Raw genomic sequence first — 18,038 nt, 5'->3', positions numbered from 1 at the left:
CATTTTTTATTTTTTTAGAGGATCTTTTTAGGACACCACAAAAAAATGTAAAAAGTAATTATTTAATATAAATCAGTCTCTAAATATTTTAAAAGCGTATATTTTAGTCTTTAAAAAAAATTAATATACAGATTAATTTTTAATTTTTTTGTCAAATATAACAGTTTTTCGTCTATTTTTTTACATGATTTGCGAATGAAGAATGCTGAGTTAAAAGATAAACTCACACACGTGGTAGTTACTATTCACGTGTGCGAAAAAGAAAAAGCAATCCCTAGCCTGTAATCACAAAATGGCATCATATGGTGTCTTCTCATATTAAAGGTCTTGTTCTTCATCGTTAAGGGTTATGTTAAAATCCATGAGATATCGCCACCAACATCAATGGCAGCGTCACTGCCAAACTCACAATTGTTAGTGAAAAATCAAACAACCACAGCGAAGAGGAGGACTGCTCCAATTTCAACAATGGTGTGAACGAACACACGACGGAATAAGTGGATGCATGAAGAATAGGAGGAAGAAGCAGAAGCAGAAGAAGACGATGACAATGGCAAAGGCAGTGAAGGAAAACAAATTGGATCTGCTTTTCGGCAACTTTCGAGAATCCCTTTCACCAATCTCAGCCAGGTTGATGCTGACCTCACCCTCGCCCGAATCCTTCAGGAATAGGTTTTCCTCTTTCTCTTATTTTTGATTCGTTTTGTTTAATTCTCGCGACGAAGACAACGTTGATTTTGCTTTTAACGTGATGATTTTGCCTGTGATGATTCTCTTCAAGCGCACGACGACGATGTTCACTTCGGGTTGGATCAGGCATTAATTCAATCAAAAAATGAAAAATGAATTGAAAGAGTGAAGGAGAAAGAGGGAAAGATTGAAAGAGGGAGGAGGAGAGGAAAGGAAAGGGTGGCAGTGGCATGATTGGGAATGGAGGCGACAAAAGATAGAACAAATGCTAAAGGAGTTGTTGTTGAGTGACAGAGGAGGGCATCAGAGGAAATGTTTTTTTTTGTGCAATGAAAGAGTTGCAATGATAACGATGCCAGATATAAAATTTCACAATAGAAAAGGTGGATAGTGAGGGGGAGGGAGGCGATGGCGGTGATTGGGTCTAACTGTGGAAGAAAAATGAGAGAAAAGAAAGAAAAAGAGGGAAGAATAGAAGACGGAGGAAGGGATGTAGAAATAGTAGCGATAGTCTAGTGGCTAGTTAACTATGCCAGGGACTGTTTTGTATTTCTCACACACACATATATTTAACTGTTGTATGTATAAATTTATCTGTTAAGGTCCAGTTTGGATAACCAACTTAATTAAGCTCCTTTTGATAAAATAACTTAAACAATAAATGACTCTGTTAAAAGTAACTTATAAATAAGTTATTTTGTATTTGGATTTTTAACTCTAAAAGTGCTTATTTTATAGAAATGTGATGAAAAGTAGAAGTATTATGAGAGAAGTTATTTCTTTTAACTTCTCTATAAGCTCCTAAATAGCTTCTTAGAAAGTTGCAATTTGGTTTTGAAAATTGCACCAAACATTAATACTACTACTTTTTATAAGTCAAAAGTTATAAAAAGTTACTTCTAAAATTTTTCAAACGGACTCTAACTCAATATTTTTTGTTAGTGAGTTATGCTAGAAAATATACGAAGTACTATTATCTCTAAAAAAAAGGTCAAAATTGATTTATATATTAATTTATTTTAAAGACTATAATATTTACTTCTTTTAGAACTTATTTTGAATAATCACTCAAATGTAAAATAGCAAACTTATTAAACTAATAACATTATTGTATGTAGCTCGTAGGTTAAACATATATATTAGGGTTAAGTACGATTTTGATCTCTATAGTATAGACAGAAAAAATTTTTCGTCCTTAACCTTTTTTTGCATACAAAATCATTCCTAAAGTTCAACGTAATTTTAAAATCGTCTTTCGAACTAAAATACTCTTCTCTTCTTCTTTCATCACATCATCTCTTTTTCTTCTCCATCAGAAGCAAGAAAAGCACCCAGCCCTTTTTCTCCTACCTGACTCTCCCTCTTCCTTCTCCTTCACCGTCAAAACCTTCTGCAAAGTAAAAAAATGCCCAGGCTTCCCGCAATTGAAGCACGTGCTCTTTCCACCATTTCCACCAGCACCCAAACCACCTTCTCTATTGTAATTCCTAGCCAAGTGACCAACCTTACCACACCTATAGCAATCACCACTGTTACCACCACCACTTCTGCTGTAATCCCTTGTCATGTGTCCAAACTCACCGCCGCCACCACCTCCACTGCAATTCCTCACCATGTGTCCAAACTCGCTGCATTTAAAGTAGTCCCGACCATTTGCTCCTCTTCCGCCGCAGTTGTAGCATGTATCGCTACCGCCACCACCGCCATTGCCAGCACTGCTGTAATCTCTAGCAAGATGACTGAAATCATCACACCAAGTAACAGGCTCCTCCGCCTCCAACACTAGCACAAACGTTGCATCTGTTATTGTTACGCGCCTGGACCTTTTTTTTTCCCTCCTCTTCCTTTCCTTTTTTGTTAATGTTTGTTTTGATGATGATGATGATGATTTTCTTATTTCTTGTTAACAAAGATAGTTTTAACGATAAATTGTTGTTTTGATTTTAACTTATTTGATGTTATTGTTAAAGGTTGAAAAAAAAAAAAAAAGAATATTTTTATCATTTAAAAATTAATTTATCTAAAAAAATCATTTTAAAATTATATTAAATTTTAGAGACGATTTTATATATAAAAAATAATTAAAAACAAAACAAATTTTAAATTTAAATTATAAAACCCAAAATCGTACTTAATTCTTTACATATTTCCTCCCGTATCATCGCTCTGTTTTCGATACCATTTGCTTATGTCATTCAAGATGTTATTTGTGTTAATAAGAGGCCCCTGTATAGTTTTTTTTTCCTTGTTATATTAGCATTGCATTGGAAGAACTAGTTAAATTATATATATATATACTAATGTTAAACCCGTGCATCGCACGGGCTTATATTTTAGTTTCACATGATAAAACAAAAAAAATATTTTATAATTATAAAATTTTTATGTTTAGTATAACATTATCATTGTCATTATATAATAAACGTATTTAATATGTTATTTTATTTTTATTTAAAGTAAAATACAAATAAAACAGTTTGAAGTCTATAATATTTTTGAATCATAAGAAAAGAGACCTAAAAAAATAAGAACATATATAACTGTAATAATAGTATGTTAATTTTACACTAAACTGTATATTATAAGACTAATGAAAATTTATCAACAACTTAGTATTTTACTAACCTCATTAGAAAGGTAATTGGCATATGATGTTGTGCTCCATGTTACACATTTTATTTTAAGTCTGAAAGTATAGTTAATAAATTAGTTATATCTACGACAAATATTTATATAAAAGTGCAAATCATAACATGTTACTAAAATGAAAATACTATTTTCTTATCTAAATATTATTAAAAATTTTGTTGAACGCGATATTTGTTGTTGATGAGTTTGGATTACTGTCTTTATTTAGAATTAGAATGTTCAAGCCATTGCAACTCTTAATTCTTGACCAAATAACGTAAAGTTGCCCATTGATAAACACTGATTTTGGCAAGTAAAGTCCTACATGCGATAATGATTGACCACATAGTGAAATACCTTGGTTTTAATATTTTTCTCCTCATGTATAGTATCCCGTCAACCAATAATGTCTAAGTTACATTCTAAATATGTTTTAGTTTGTTAACACTATTAGATATCAACAGCATCACAAACAGTTTTCTCAATTAATGATCAGACTTCGTTAATAGCTGCAATGAATTTTTTATCGTCACACAGCAGTCCCATAAAATAGAAAATATCTTAAAAGTTAGGATATATAATCCCATTAACTATCCTAATAGACTCATATGTAACAAAAATATATATTTTTTAATTTATTTTTAATATATTTTATATTTTAATATATATTTTATATAAATAACTGGTTTAGTAACTAATTTTTAGTGCATAAATAATAAGATGAAATTCAAAGTAAAAGAAGTTGGGTTTTCTATCATGGAAGAGCCATTTAAAAACCAAGATGATGAGTTATAACTTCTAACTATTTCCTTCTGAAATGCAATTTATTTTAGGATTTTGATAGATAAACAATAATTTTTGTGAATAATATGAATAATAGATTCTAAAATTAGTTTAATAAAATAAAAATATATTACGTTCTTAAATTATTCACCTAAATCTTAATATTAAGATAACTATCTACAGACTTAGTGAATTAAATATCTAATATATCTATTATTCACATTATTTAATATTTTTATTGTATACCTATACTTTTGTTTTGTTTTATTCTTAGAGTTACTGTTAATTAATTCATCACCACCGCCCGAAAGAGAAAAAAAAACAACTATAAAAAGCCAAAATCCTTATCTTTGTCCCATAAAAGATTTGCATTGAGGAATAATAGAAAACAAAGCTAAGCAATTTTATTTCAGGGGTTTTAGCATCGCCAATACAAAAAGTCACGCAAGGATTGTACGAAAAGAAAGTAATAATAATTGGAAAAAAAAAATGGATCAGAGGAATCTACATTATATCAATTTATTCATGGGTATATAAGCAACAATTCTTAGAGTTTTCATTTCATTCTCCAACATAAGAGATAATAATAACATAATTACATATCAATCTAATAGCAAAAATTATCATAAAAAAATAAAAGATGGCACAATCATCAGCAGCACCTAACCGTGTTTATCAAGATTTTGAACCATTTTATGAATGGAATGAAGATCAAGCAACTGCTACCCTCACTGTAATGCTGCCAGGTAATTAATAACTTTTCTTTTAATTTTGTCCCCAATAATCCATTATCACTATTATTATATTTTTTATTACAAAATCTTTTTTACCCAATATTTGCATGCAACGTAACCTGCCCATAAACTTTAACATCTCCATTTAATATCATGCAAGGGTCCATTGAACTTCAAATCTTTAAAGAGAAAACATAAGAAAATAATTTTTAACAAGTTAATATTAACTAATTTTAAAGTTTAGTTTTATAATTTAAAATTTAGCGTTAATAATTTATAATTTAAGATCTAAAATTTAAAATAAATAAAATTATTTTAAAAAATTGGCTAATGTTAATAAAAAATTAATTCTCCACATGTTAGTTAATTGTTTTCTGTTGTGTTTAATTTTAATATATGTTATCCTAGATATTTCTACCTAGTATTATATAAATATATTTCTTTAATTTGGGGATATAATTAAGATCTTTCTCTATTATATACATATGTTACATTTCTGCTTTTTCATTTATACTTTCAATATATATGTGTGTGTAGGATTTAGAAGAGAGCAATTGAAAGTTCAAGTGACATCAAAGCCTGTCCTAAGGATTAATGGTGAAAGAGAAGTCACTCAGAATGTATGGCGACGTTTTGCAAAAGAATTCAACATCCCTTCATATTGTGACACCAATGAGGTCACTGCCAAGTTTGAGCGTGGCATGCTCAATGTCAAGTTTCCCAAGATTCAAGGTTCCCCTCCTAAGCCACAAGAACAAGCAAACGCAATTACAAGCGCTCCGGAAGAGCCTAAGACAAAGCTTGAATCGTCTCAGCCTCAGCCTCAGCCTCAACCAACTCAGGAGGCTCGACTTGAGCCTCCTATGATAACAAAACAAGAAGATGATCAACAGAAGTTATCAAAGAATGAGAATGAGTTTGAGACTAAACCTAAGTTCAGGCCTCAGAAGTTCGAGCCTGAACCTAGGGCATCAACTCCAGAAGTGGATGAACAAAATTTATCGAAAAGCGAAAAAAAGTCAATTATTAAAGAAGAGAAAGAAAAGAGCAAAGAATCAACACCATCTAATAATAACCAAGTGGTTGGTGATAATGATGGTGACAAGAAAGTGAAGTTTAAAGGCTTGTCAAACAAAGAAGAAAGTTCATTATTAGCACCAAGAGTAAATGAGAAACAAGGTGCTAAGATGGTTCAAAGGTTGAAAACAAGGGTGTTAGATTTCACCCTTAGTTTGAGATCATCAAGTGATGATGATAGAAACAAAGATGTTGACCAATGTTTGGTCAAAGGAATAATTAAGAAGCCTAAGATATTGATGAACATAATTGTGGCCATTTTATTGGTTATGGTACTTGGAATCTATGTCAAAAACGCATTCAAGTCATCATCATCATCTCAGGGAGAAGCTAATTTCCATCAGGAATTTTAATCCACATGTAAAATGCATATTATGCTTTTGTAGTAAAAGCATAATTAATAAGTTCAATAAAGGGGTGTATTAAGATCAATTTTAAAGAATATGTGCTTGTTCATGCATTTGTGAGAGCATAATTTCAATAAAGTAAAAAAGAAGAGTTTTTATTTAAGATTATTGCAGACAATACTGTATTTGGGCTAATGAATAATTATTTAGTTCACATCCAATGTGATATTGCTCTTGATTTTATTTGTAGTATAGTTATTTCTACTTTTTTTTAATATATATTTCTTTTACACATATACAATTGTTTTATGACTGAATAAGACAAAAATAAATAAATAAATAAAGAGAAAACATTATCGGAAGTTAAAAGGGATGCTTGACTCATTCCACCTTTTAAATAAAAGAATATATATACAAAGGTGTAGTGAAATTTCAGAAGATTGAGTTTTATATTAGACTACTACATGTTTGATGAAATTACTTTTGGATTATTTATGATGACCTATTTATTTGGACAATGAAATATCAGCTGTTTAATTAGGAAAAATAAAATAAAATAATTTCTTCAACAAAGACGCAAAGCTATTATTTTCGGGTGGACATACCATCCATATATGTGATAGGGGATAGATAATAATTTTGAATAAAATGATGTACGAAATGGCACAAATTCAGTTAACATATTAATTACTGTGTATAGAGATACAAATTGACCTCATAGTGTCTCAAAAAATACGAACCAGGTTCATAATTATAGTGAAAATTCATATGCAGTTGTCTTTATATGAATTAAAAATAATAATAATAAATTGTTAGATGATAATTTAATCAAATTTATTAGATCATCTAACGATTTTCGACTATCAACTTTACATTTTCACCCATAATTATACTCTTTGAAATTATAATGAAACTCGGTGCCCAGATATAGTTAAATCATATCTACACTTATAATAAAATAATAGAGTCATACTTATGATAATATAGGTACGTATTGTATGTATATGTATAATACGTATTTTTTTGTATTGATAATAGATTCATAGATAATTTTTTGTATTCATGAAATATGTTTAATAATTTAATATGAAATGCAATAATAATTATTTTCGAGTAAGGCTACTCGTTGATTTATTTGTTGCAATTAAAACTAAAAGAAATATTCTTTTGCATGTGATAACTTGTATTTTTGTACTTTTATTTGAATTTTAATTATAAATGCGAATCTAGATTGATTATATTGTTTAAACATTTAATTATAAAAGTAAATCAAGTTTAATTATATTATTTATAAAATTTATTTATAAATATGAAATTAATTTTATTCTATTATTTATAAAATTTGACTAAAAATATAAATATTAAACTTAGTACAGTATTATTTTTATCTATGAAAATGTAGCATATTAATAAATTTATTCATAAATAAATTTAATTTTATACTCAATAAAAAGGAAAAATTATCATTTATAATAAAAATTTAAAATATTAACAAATCTACACATAAATAAAATTAACATTTTAGTCTTTTATTTTGTTGTATAAAAACTATCTTTTATAAATGTAAAATTAATTTCATTCATTTATAATTAAATTTGTTAATATTTAAATTTTATAGTTTAAAATAATAGTTTATTCATATTAAACCGCTTAGTTTTCTGATATAAGTCGAGTGGCTCATTTATTGTGTCTATGTAGCATAATTAATTAGATGAGTAATATTATATGGCTCGCAATTATTATTATTTTTTATCAGATCAGGGATTTTTTTATTTTTATAAATTAAATAAATATAATAATTATTGAAATAAATAATTTTAAAAATATTTACCGAAATAAATACTCATCTTTTTATCTCATTTACAGTGTAAATAAGATAAGAGAGAAGTATGCAACATGTGTATATCTCATTGTAAACGAGATACATGTATTTTTAAAAAAATTAAAAATAATAAAAAATATTAATAATATCAATAATCCAAACTTTTAGCATGTAATTAATACATAAAAAAGTTGGTAGAAGAGATTAAAATGAATATGTTTGATCAATTAATACTCAAAAAAGTTGATGGTCTGTTTCAATTCTCTTTCTACTATTTCATCAATCTCTCTTAATAAATGGTAAATGGTTATTTTTATTTTTCAAATTTAATAAATTATTGATATTATTAATATTTTTTATTATTTTCAATTTTTTTTAAAATACATATATTTCGTTTATACTGTAAACGAGATACATGTAAAATTATCTCATTTATAGTATAAACGAAATAAGAGAAGGGTATTTATTTCGATAAATATTTTTAAAATTATTTATTTCGATAATTATTACATTTATTTAATTTATAAAAATAAAAAATCTATTTGATCAGTAATAATTTGTATTTATATTTATTAAAACTTTGTGCACATTAATTAATATAAGTTATACCCATATTTTTTTAGAATTTACTCAAATATAATAAAATTTATTTATTAAAACAATTTAATGTTTATACTAACTAAATAATAATAAAAAAAATTTAAAAATGGTTGATCCTAAAAATTTCTCTAATTAGATGATAGAAAGTCTTAAAAGATGAATATACAATAATATCTTGATCTTTTAATAAAGGACAACATTAACTTTTTTTGTTTCAAGCAAAACATTGTCGGCAAAAGATGTAAACTCAGCAATTTTTGTTTGCAATCTGGTTTTAGAACTTCTAGGACATTAGGTCACCTCTTTAATTAAATAAAGCATAGTATTTTTCTTTACCCTATAGGGACTAAAGTCCTTATCACTGTTTGCAAGAAAAGAAAGTAATAATGAAAGCAAAAATAAAATACAAGAATAAGAATATTATTTGCATGTAAAACACGTGCATACTATAATCTTCCATGATCAATCATCAATTCAATCAATCAATAAGTATAAAAGAAACGCAACCTTTGTTATGCATACATAGAAAATCGAAAGCAAAAGAGAAACAAAGGGATATATTAAAAATGGACACAAAAATACAACCAATAGTTGATCGCATTTATGAAGACTTTGAACCATATTATGAATGGAATAAAGATGAAGGGTGTTTCACTTTTATGCTACCAGGTAGGGGCATGCTCAAACTCTTGGAATAATATTTTTTTATAATAATAATTATGCAAAATAGAGATGACATTTTATTGCCTTTATACCAATTTATAGCTTAATTTAATGTAATCTTATTGCATGGGTATTTTTTACATGATTGGTGTAGTTAGAGTTCTCATATAATAGTTGCAATTGGAAAATTGTGATGGATTTTTTTTACTTCTTTTTTATTTTAGATAAAGAACTTCCCTCTTTTTAATTTCTAGCTTCGACAATACAAGTACAACTCACTCAACTCTTTTCAAATTTTACACGAGTCTCATTAATTCTTAAAAGTTTGAAATTAAATTTTTAATCCCTAAAGTTGTAGATAGGAATCACATCTATTCTTATTCTATTTTTCAATTATGTTATGTGTATACTGTATATGTATATCGATATTCAACTATACGTATAAAATATATATTAAAAATAAGATTAAATAACACATATATTTATAAACAAATACATAATGACTAATTTTGAAACCAATTTTTAGTATGCACATAGTACTATTAATTATTTTTATTATGTTATCATATTTTTATTGATATACGACATAATGAGTACTCATATTCAATGTAGCTTCTATGGTATTAGGAATGCAAAATAAATTCAAATTAGTTCTTGTTATTTGACTTATTTCTTAAAATGTGGTAGCAAATCAATCTGAATAAGTAGATAATATCCACAAGGCCATATCATCAATCACTAGTTTAAACACATTCTTTATCAATATCATTTTTAATGTCTTGTAAGATAAAATTAATCCTTTCATGATCTTCCAGATAATTACTTAAATACTTTTGATAAAATATATAATTGATGATAATATGAAGTTTACATAGATAAGGTTTTTTTTTTGGCAATTTTACAGAAGAACCCATGTAAGAGTTGTTTGTGAAAATGGTTAACAAAACTTTTGTTCTGAGTTTCACATTTATGTATTATCAATTTGTCATTATTCATCAAGAATGATGGAAAAAAAACAATATTGGTAAAGGAAGAAACGAAGAGTACAAGAAAATCATCTAGTTTTCAACCTGCAGGATTTAGAAGGGACCATCTGAAGGTTCAAGTGACATCAAAACCAGCCCTAAAGCTGAAGGGCGAACGACAAATCAGCCCGAACCGATGGCGCCGTTTCGACCTGGAATTTCGCATTCCTTCTGACTATGACTTAGAAAAAGTGAGTGCCAAGTTTGAGTTTGAAGGTAGCAAGTTACAAGTAAAGTTTGCCAAACTGGATAATAAACCTAAGGAAACAACAACAAACCCAGCAGAAGAAGCAGTTTCTTCAAGGCCTAAGGAAGAAGCAACAGAAAAGGTTCATCAGCAAAATGCTGCACAAGAAGAAGTTGGCCCGAAAGCAAAAGAAGACGACGCTCAAGCAAGGAATGATAGTGAAGCCTCTGATCAAAAGATACCACATAAGGAGGAGAAGGAGCCAAGTGATGAGAAGGTAAAGAACAAAACAGAAGCAAGCTTTAAAAAGGTGGCTCAAGAGAAGGGCAAGGCTAATAATGGCATAACTGAAACCAAAAATGCCAAGCTTATAACAAGATTCAAAACAAAGGTTTTGGATTTCAATCAGAGTTTAGGACCATCAAACAGGGTTTACAACAAAGAAGATAAAGACACGGGGATTAACAAGCGGAAGAGATTGGTGAACTGCAGTTTACTGACCTTATTGGTAGTGGGAATTGGGCTTTGTGCTAAAACTGCATTCTCATCATCTCGTGGAGGATCAAAATTCCAAGAGAAGTGATTTTCTTCCCTTAAGGTCAAGAACATGTGGACTTGACAGTATATTCATGACTTATTTCACAGAAATGTGTAAACTCAATAAAAGAATGCAATTATTGGAAAGAAAGACTTTTGCTATATTTCAGCCTAGTCGCACTGTAACTGTATTATTTGTTTGATATACAAAGTTACAAACATGTCATGTCCATTTCAATAGGACACTCAAATGTTCTGCCGCATCACCATATAGGTTTTCGCCTTCTGGTGTCTTTTGCTTCTCAGAATTTCTCTCTATATAAAGGGACAAAGGGGGCACAGGAAGAAAAGGGAAGCAAAAAAAAAATGTAAATAACTTTACCTGCAGCAGGAACAAGAGACATCAGTGCCGGCACCAATAGCTAACTTCCGGCTCTGTTCCCACACATCTACAGGGACTGCTTCGGCATGAGCTACATGACGAGGATGTTTTTCTCTCTTTTCTCCCTTAAGCTGCTTTAGACCATGCTTAAGTGAAGGCAATAAGGCCTCCATACACTCAGCAGCAGCGTTTGGGTTTCCGGGCATGTTAATGATCTGAATATCAACAAATCAAAGATCATGACTTAACAAATTAATCAAATCTATAAAACAATACAATGAATCCCTGGAGAACCATTCGAAGCAATCAATTAATATGAAACTTCCCTAAACCAAGTATGATACAACCATAATTGTCTAACGATTAGAAAGCCACAGTCCCAAGGCAATACCAACTATACAATTCAAATGAAGGGATACGAAATAGGCACAAACATGGGCAATCATCTCTCAATACATTAATATTTAGAGCAGATGACAATAATTCGCCACTATTGCCTTACCAAGGTGGATCCTCTGATTCCAGCAGCAGCGCGCGAAAGCATTGCAGATGGCGTCACCTATTTATGCAGATAAACCATAAAAAAGACAGTTGAGAATCTTGCTTAACTGGAAACAGCTCAATTGTCAAATCAATTGTGCATTATCAAAAAAGAATGCACATGATGTGTACATATTTAAGCATGCATAAAATTTAATCATTTAATCAAACTGAAAAACCAGAAAATGCAAGAGTTTCATACCTTTAAACTTTCTTGCGTCATTACATACAGAAGACCAGGTGTTTCTTTCTCAATCAACTGTTTTGTAGCTTCTGGTGTTACATCTCGCGAGGTAAAGCCGGTCCCACCTTGATTGGAAAGGAAAATAAAATGGGAAATCAATTCAACAAAACTAGAATTGTTGGACTTCAATAGCGAAACTGATGTGTGTAGAAATGTACCAAGGGTAATTATAAGATCCACATGTTCAACATCACTCCATCTTTTTAGAAACTCCTGAATTTTTGCCACATCATCTGGAGCCACAGCAGTAGCTACAACTTTTGCTCCTCCTAGTCTTTCCGAGGAAGAATTAACAACAGAAACAGCCCTGGGACCACTGTTGAAAAGTAAAGGAGTTAGCAAATTTTGATGCTTCCATTAAGGGAGAAAAAAAAAAACAGAACAAAAACAGCACACAAAATTTTCCTACATAGCACCATTGTGTACCATCCACTGAAACGTTTTCTTGAGATTGGAAAAAGGGTATATACACTAATAAGACATGAAATCCCTATTTAACCTTGTAGTTCCAGAAAAAGTTGGATATGGGCACTTTAACCATTCTAATGATCTTTAAATGCAGCAGTTTCAAAATAATAATAATAATAATAATAATAATAATAATAATAATAATAATAAAATATGAATTTTGATTTCAGTGTGTGCAAAATTTCCATCAGAACCATCTAAAAGCAGCTCTATCTAGAAAGAGCACATCAAACAATATCTATTGTAGCAGTCTGCTTATTCTAAAATCAACTCCAGAGAAGGTATAAAAATGCTTTCCATTTTCCAGTGGTTATGTCACTTTGTTTGCATACATCATATAAAATATAGACTAATACCTCCGATCTGGACCCGCCCCTGTTGCAACTGTATCGCTCACTGTAAGAATAGCCACTCTGACTTCAGAATCGGGTGAAGAATCTGCAGTTATTCGACGTGTTTTAGTTCCAGACACAACAACTGGATCTGATGGTATACAATTCTCGCTGAAAGCCCCAGGTCCAAGGTCAGAAATTATAATAGCTGACACTACGGACCCTGCAGAAAGTACACTGCCTGTTGGCGGTAACTCCAGAAAGGCATTAGCTGACTTCATGCTAAGTAGCCGACTACTCATCTGATGACCAGTGCTCTCAGCAATAAAACTGGAAAATTCATGGGAAACAATAGATGTTCACTTTCAAGATCCCAAAATAATAATAATGACACTAAAATTAAAAAGAATAACAAGTAACTTACCCAGGACTGCCTGTTCCATCATTGTCAGTCCATGTAACAATGGCACGATGATATTCCGGTCTAAATGGATCAGTCTTTATGGGCTGATGAAGCCGAGCTTGTACCCTGAACAGAAAAGAGATTAAATGAATAAAAGTCAAAGCAAACTGGCCACCTTAAAAACATTAGTACTTGAGAAGTTTCTGAAACCTCAGATGATGAGGATTTGTCCATCCTGCAAGTTTACGTATTGCAGGGACCACAAAGAGGTTGAAGCAAACTAGAGAGCTGACAGGATTTCCAGGCAAACCAAAAGCTAAAATTTTCCTTTCTTTTGCTTGATAGTCAACCTCTGCAAATGTCAATGGCTTGCCTGGTTTAAGAAACACCTGGAAGATAGATAAATCGTATATTAAGATGATGAGATTTATAAAATCACACTCATCAAAGCATTAGACAGACAAATTGGTACATTTTATTATTTCTACAAAATAGAAACATTGCAACCATGTCCCAAAGTAAAAAATTTCAGAATCCTTTTAACTAGAAAAACTGAACAAAGCATGACAATTGCCTTATCAAAATGCACTTTTCCACGCTTTTCAAGCAAAGGCCTGATAAAATCTTTGTCTCCCATAGAAACACCTCCTGAAGTTAGCAGAATATTAATACCAGAAGCAAAAGCATTATCTAAGATCCTTCCTTGAACTTCTTCGTCATCCTTCGCAATACCAAGGTCCACAATTTTACATTGATGTTGCGATGCTGCTGCAAGCAGCATGGCACGATTACAGTCCCTAATCTGCATTGGATCTACATCAGCTTAGATTACATATTAAAAACATGTACCGGCCAAAACTTGTGGCTGATTAATGTGGCGAACCAAGTGCCTAGTCCTCTATGAAACAATACCTGACCACAATTAAGCTGCCTGGTAGTTGGCTCTACAAGCTCATCTCCAGTGGAAAGTACAGCAATTGTTGGAGTAGGGTATACCTGCATTAAAGCATTTATCATAGTGAAACAGTAAATATGACAGGACATATCAATGTGCCCAGCTATATATATATATATGGAAAGAAGCTTGTTAGTTACACATTTGAGATACTCTTAAAGAATACCTTCACCATGGTTACACCAACAGTAGCAAGCAAGCCGATCTCTGAAGCACCTAATCTTTCTCCAGAGGTTAATACAATTGCATCTTTCTCAATATCAAGTCCCTGTCAATGAATACTTTTAGATGAAATGAAATTTATAAAAATTATTTTAAAAAAAAAAGATAAAATCAAAGATCATTTTATACAACTAGCAACGAAAGCAACAAAAAATTTCATTACTGTCATAAACATAAATAGAACTTAAAATTTCAAAATCCTGCTTCGTTATCAAGGGGGCCAACAAAAAATTGCAACACTTACCAAATATTGTATATTTGCTACCATTATCACAAGAACTAACTCCACATTAAGGAGAAGAACATACCACTCGTCGTATATCATTGCCTTTGGTGGTTTTTACCAATATTTTCACCCGCTTCTGCTCCCCTGAAGCATTTTCAACCTTTTCAGTATCCTCAACCTGAACAACTGCATCAGCACCCTCAGGTATGGGCCCTAGAAAAGGAAACCTCAAACTATTAACTGTAAGCCAGCAACACAAACCCTAAAACAAGATATGAACATTATTTTAATAAAAAATAAAAAAGAAAAATAGGTATAGGATATGAAGCTTTACATATAAAATTGTCAATTATACCAATTGATCAGACAGAAAAATCATTTCAAAGCTACTCCAATTCTTTGTGTATGCTTACAATTTACATAGACTATTGTATATAATTATGCAACAATTAATTGCTGCCTCATTATGCGGATTCTTGGATGTCACAGTTCACATCCAAAAAACAGCTTACATGCTTGCAAGGGTAAGCCTGCATATACAAAATGCATCTATACTCTTAAACTCACCACAACAAGTGAGAACTTCAAGTAATACAACAACAACTAAGCCTAGCTAGATGAGATCGACTACAAGGACCAAACGACACAACAGTAGCCTATATTTAAACCATTTATATTTAAATTTCTTTTAATAATTTCATCAAAGTTTTCTTAGGTCACCCTGTATCCTCTACTCTAACTATAGGACAACACCTCCATCTCATCCACTTCTTTAATTGAAAAATGGAACCTCAACAGGCCTCCTCCGAACATCTCCATACCACCTAAGATGATTGATTATCTACCCTAATTCCCTTTCTGATGCAATCATCATTCATTCCTAATCGTATCTACTCTAGTAAGACACCACTCATCAAACATCAAGCAATGTGCCAATTTCTATTACTATCATTTACTTAATCAAACAATAACGAAACGAAATTGAGGACAAATACAGTAAAATGAAGGAAACTAGAACCTCCAGTAGTAACATATGCTACAGTTCCAGGGGTGAGAGTAACATGAAGAGCATCATTCCCAGCTCTTGATTCAGCAATAACAGGGTACTCCCCTGGTCCATCATCAGCAACCACTGCATAACCATCCTGCACATAATTTCGTTCATTCAACAAAATTGAGAAAAAAGAAGAAAAAGGAACTAGAAACAAGAAAGTGGAATTGAATGAAGAGATGGAAAGTGTGACCTTGACAGAAGCAGGGTAAGGAGGGAGAGGGTCAGGGGCAAGAACGTCCTGGGCGAGGACCTTGCCGAGGGCGTCGTGGAGAGGAAGTGTCACCGGTGGAAGGCGGTTAGCGGCGGTTAAGACGGCTTTGAAAGCATCGGAAACGGATATCATTGTTGGAGTCGGTCAGAACTAACAACACTTTGATGGTGTGGGCAGCAGCCAGCTCAAGAAACACTGTTTTATTATTCCTTCATGTATTTGAATGTTGAAACGTGTTCAATTTTCCTTTGGATTCAAACTTGTATTGTGGCTAGGTTCAATTGGGAATGGATCCCCTGAATGGGAATAAGGAAATAAAGTAGGCTGCAAATCGGATAATATCCGCATATCCGCGGTAATTATTCGCATTCAATCCAAATTTTGTGAATATTATCCGATCTGCAGAGTCATCGAATTCGATCCGCATAGGATCGGATTGCGGATTTGACAGTGATATCGGCAGATTCGATTTGTAAATCTGCATATCCGCACATTACATATAAATAGCATAGTTTAAGAAAAATAGAAAATAAAGCCTAATGTGATATGAATTTTTGTATGTTGTTTTATAAATTTTATGATATCTTGTTTTTTATTTTTTATATTGTACTTCGACTTAGAATAATTAAACTTAAATTTTATGTTTTTTTTTTTTGTAATTCAAATAACTTTTATTGATAATATTTTAGAATTAAATATGCTTTTAAACAGGTGAAAAATGATTTTTTTTGTAAAAATAGCCAAATGGAATTTGAAAACATTTTTTCTTGAATTATGTGGATATACCCGATATCCGATCCAATCCGATTCGCAAGATTTGGCTTGAAAAATTACGGATATCGTATCTGATCCAATCCGATGAATGCAGTGCAGATCGGATAGAATTTTAGGCTATATCCGATCTAATCTGATCCTTGTGCAACCCTAAAATAAAGTATAAATTTAGCTAGAAACTCGTAAACTTCATCTAAAGTTGATAATAGTTACATGAAAATTTAGTCAAATTATTTAAATTATTTAACACTTTCAATTATCAACAAGTGAAGTTGACTGCACCTGAATTTTAACCATAAATTTAACTCTTCAATATTTCTTTGTATTTTTTGTCATACTTATAAAAATAATAAGAGATTACACTTTATTTTTTAATTATTAAAAAAATTATTCTTATTTTAATTTTATTTTGGAGACTCAACTTAAAAAAAAAAAGTAAAGTCTTCAAAATATTANCAGATAATTTTTTAATATTTTTTGTAAAGTATTTTAAAAATTAAATATTATTAAAAATAACGATACTTAAATAGTTTATTTTCTCAATCATATTATGTATCTATAAAAAAATTGTTATTAAATTAGTCTTCTATGTAATATTTTTGTTATTTTATTGATAAAAATTATGTAATGTTGTGAGAGATTGTTGCATAAATTATTTGTTTGTCATTTTTTACCGACAAAAATGGCTATTATTTGTGCCAAACGTTTAAATATTAGGAGAGTTATTTTTATGTTTTCATCATTTAAAATTATTTATTTTGGCATATAAATTTTTCGAATATAATTTTAGTAGTTTAATTATTCTATTTTGTATTGAAACAAGTATATTAATTTTACTTTTAATATGAAATAAATAAATAGACATATATAGAATGTGTTTGAATTCTGTTTTTAAAATAAGAATATAAAAAAGTGGCATACATATGTGAATATTTCTTTTATAAAATATAGAAAACATAAAATACTCTTATCTCGAGCAACACCAAATATATATAGACAATTACTCTAATAAAAATATCAAAAATATTTTTTATAATAATTTTTGTTTATGACGGTTGTGGTGATTATTGTTCTTGGTGTGAAGCATTAGCACTGTGGTGTCAGCATTTGCTTCCACAAGAAATGGCAATGAAC

At 30.5% G+C, this 18,038-nt stretch overlaps 4 protein-coding genes across 5 annotated transcripts; 2 read left to right on the top strand and 2 right to left on the bottom strand.

The window, feature by feature from the left end:
• Positions 1-2,002: 2,002 nt before the first annotated feature.
• On the bottom strand, positions 2,003-2,852 carry LOC107496703 (cold shock domain-containing protein 3-like). The gene is made up of 2 exons (XM_016118017.1): positions 2,834-2,852; positions 2,003-2,472 (listed from the first exon to the last, which is right to left on the bottom strand). The coding sequence occupies exons 1-2, from the start codon at positions 2,850-2,852 to the stop codon at positions 2,003-2,005; spliced, it is 489 nt and encodes a 162-aa protein (XP_015973503.1).
• Positions 2,853-4,656: 1,804 nt separating this feature from the next.
• Positions 4,657-6,338, top strand: LOC107496728 (inactive protein RESTRICTED TEV MOVEMENT 2-like). Its single transcript, XM_016118052.3, has 2 exons — positions 4,657-4,847; positions 5,373-6,338. The coding sequence occupies exons 1-2, from the start codon at positions 4,742-4,744 to the stop codon at positions 6,263-6,265; spliced, it is 999 nt and encodes a 332-aa protein (XP_015973538.1). The 5' UTR covers positions 4,657-4,741; the 3' UTR covers positions 6,266-6,338.
• Positions 6,339-9,224: 2,886 nt separating this feature from the next.
• LOC107496729 (uncharacterized) lies at positions 9,225-11,233 on the top strand. The gene is made up of 2 exons (XM_016118054.3): positions 9,225-9,350; positions 10,421-11,233. Exons 1-2 carry the CDS (start codon positions 9,248-9,250, stop codon positions 11,137-11,139), a joined length of 822 nt encoding a protein of 273 aa, XP_015973540.1. The 5' UTR covers positions 9,225-9,247; the 3' UTR covers positions 11,140-11,233.
• On the bottom strand, positions 11,231-16,422 carry LOC107496727 (molybdopterin biosynthesis protein CNX1). Of its 2 annotated transcripts, XM_016118051.3 has the most exons (13): positions 16,110-16,422; positions 15,884-16,010; positions 14,948-15,078; positions 14,584-14,685; positions 14,375-14,458; positions 14,037-14,264; positions 13,673-13,851; positions 13,484-13,588; positions 13,084-13,389; positions 12,418-12,575; positions 12,218-12,324; positions 11,978-12,034; positions 11,231-11,690 (listed from the first exon to the last, which is right to left on the bottom strand). In XM_016118051.3, exons 1-13 carry the CDS (start codon positions 16,260-16,262, stop codon positions 11,472-11,474), a joined length of 1,956 nt encoding a protein of 651 aa, XP_015973537.1. In that variant the 5' UTR covers positions 16,263-16,422; the 3' UTR covers positions 11,231-11,471. The 2 variants fall into 2 exon arrangements, with proteins under 2 accessions (XP_015973537.1, XP_020982928.1); XM_021127269.2 differs by lacking the exon at positions 14,037-14,264.
• Positions 16,423-18,038: the final 1,616 nt, after the last annotated feature.

The sequence above is a fragment of the Arachis duranensis genome, chromosome 7 (genome assembly GCF_000817695.3).
Source record: "Arachis duranensis cultivar V14167 chromosome 7, aradu.V14167.gnm2.J7QH, whole genome shotgun sequence".
NCBI classification, from domain to species: domain Eukaryota; kingdom Viridiplantae; phylum Streptophyta; class Magnoliopsida; order Fabales; family Fabaceae; genus Arachis; species Arachis duranensis.
Note: the sequence above shows the minus strand (reverse complement) of the source record. Positions and strands in the feature narration are given on the sequence as shown.

Excerpts from the sequence above, each read along its gene's own strand:
- LOC107496728 (XM_016118052.3), top strand. The coding sequence starts at position 4,742 with ATGGCACAATCATCAGCAGCACCTAACCGTGTTTATCAAGATTTTGAA. Across the intron at positions 4,848-5,372 it reads CCTCACTGTAATGCTGCCAG|GATTTAGAAGAGAGCAATTG; the intron begins GTAATTAATAAC and ends ATGTGTGTGTAG.
- LOC107496729 (XM_016118054.3), top strand. The coding sequence starts at position 9,248 with ATGGACACAAAAATACAACCAATAGTTGATCGCATTTATGAAGACTTT. Across the intron at positions 9,351-10,420 it reads TTTCACTTTTATGCTACCAG|GATTTAGAAGGGACCATCTG; the intron begins GTAGGGGCATGC and ends TTCAACCTGCAG.
- LOC107496727 (XM_016118051.3), bottom strand. The coding sequence starts at position 16,262 with ATGATATCCGTTTCCGATGCTTTCAAAGCCGTCTTAACCGCCGCTAAC. Across the intron at positions 12,576-13,083 it reads GGGGCGGGTCCAGATCGGAG|TGGTCCCAGGGCTGTTTCTG; the intron begins GTATTAGTCTAT and ends ACTTTTCAACAG. Across the intron at positions 11,691-11,977 it reads GAATCAGAGGATCCACCTTG|ATCATTAACATGCCCGGAAA; the intron begins GTAAGGCAATAG and ends GTTGATATTCAG.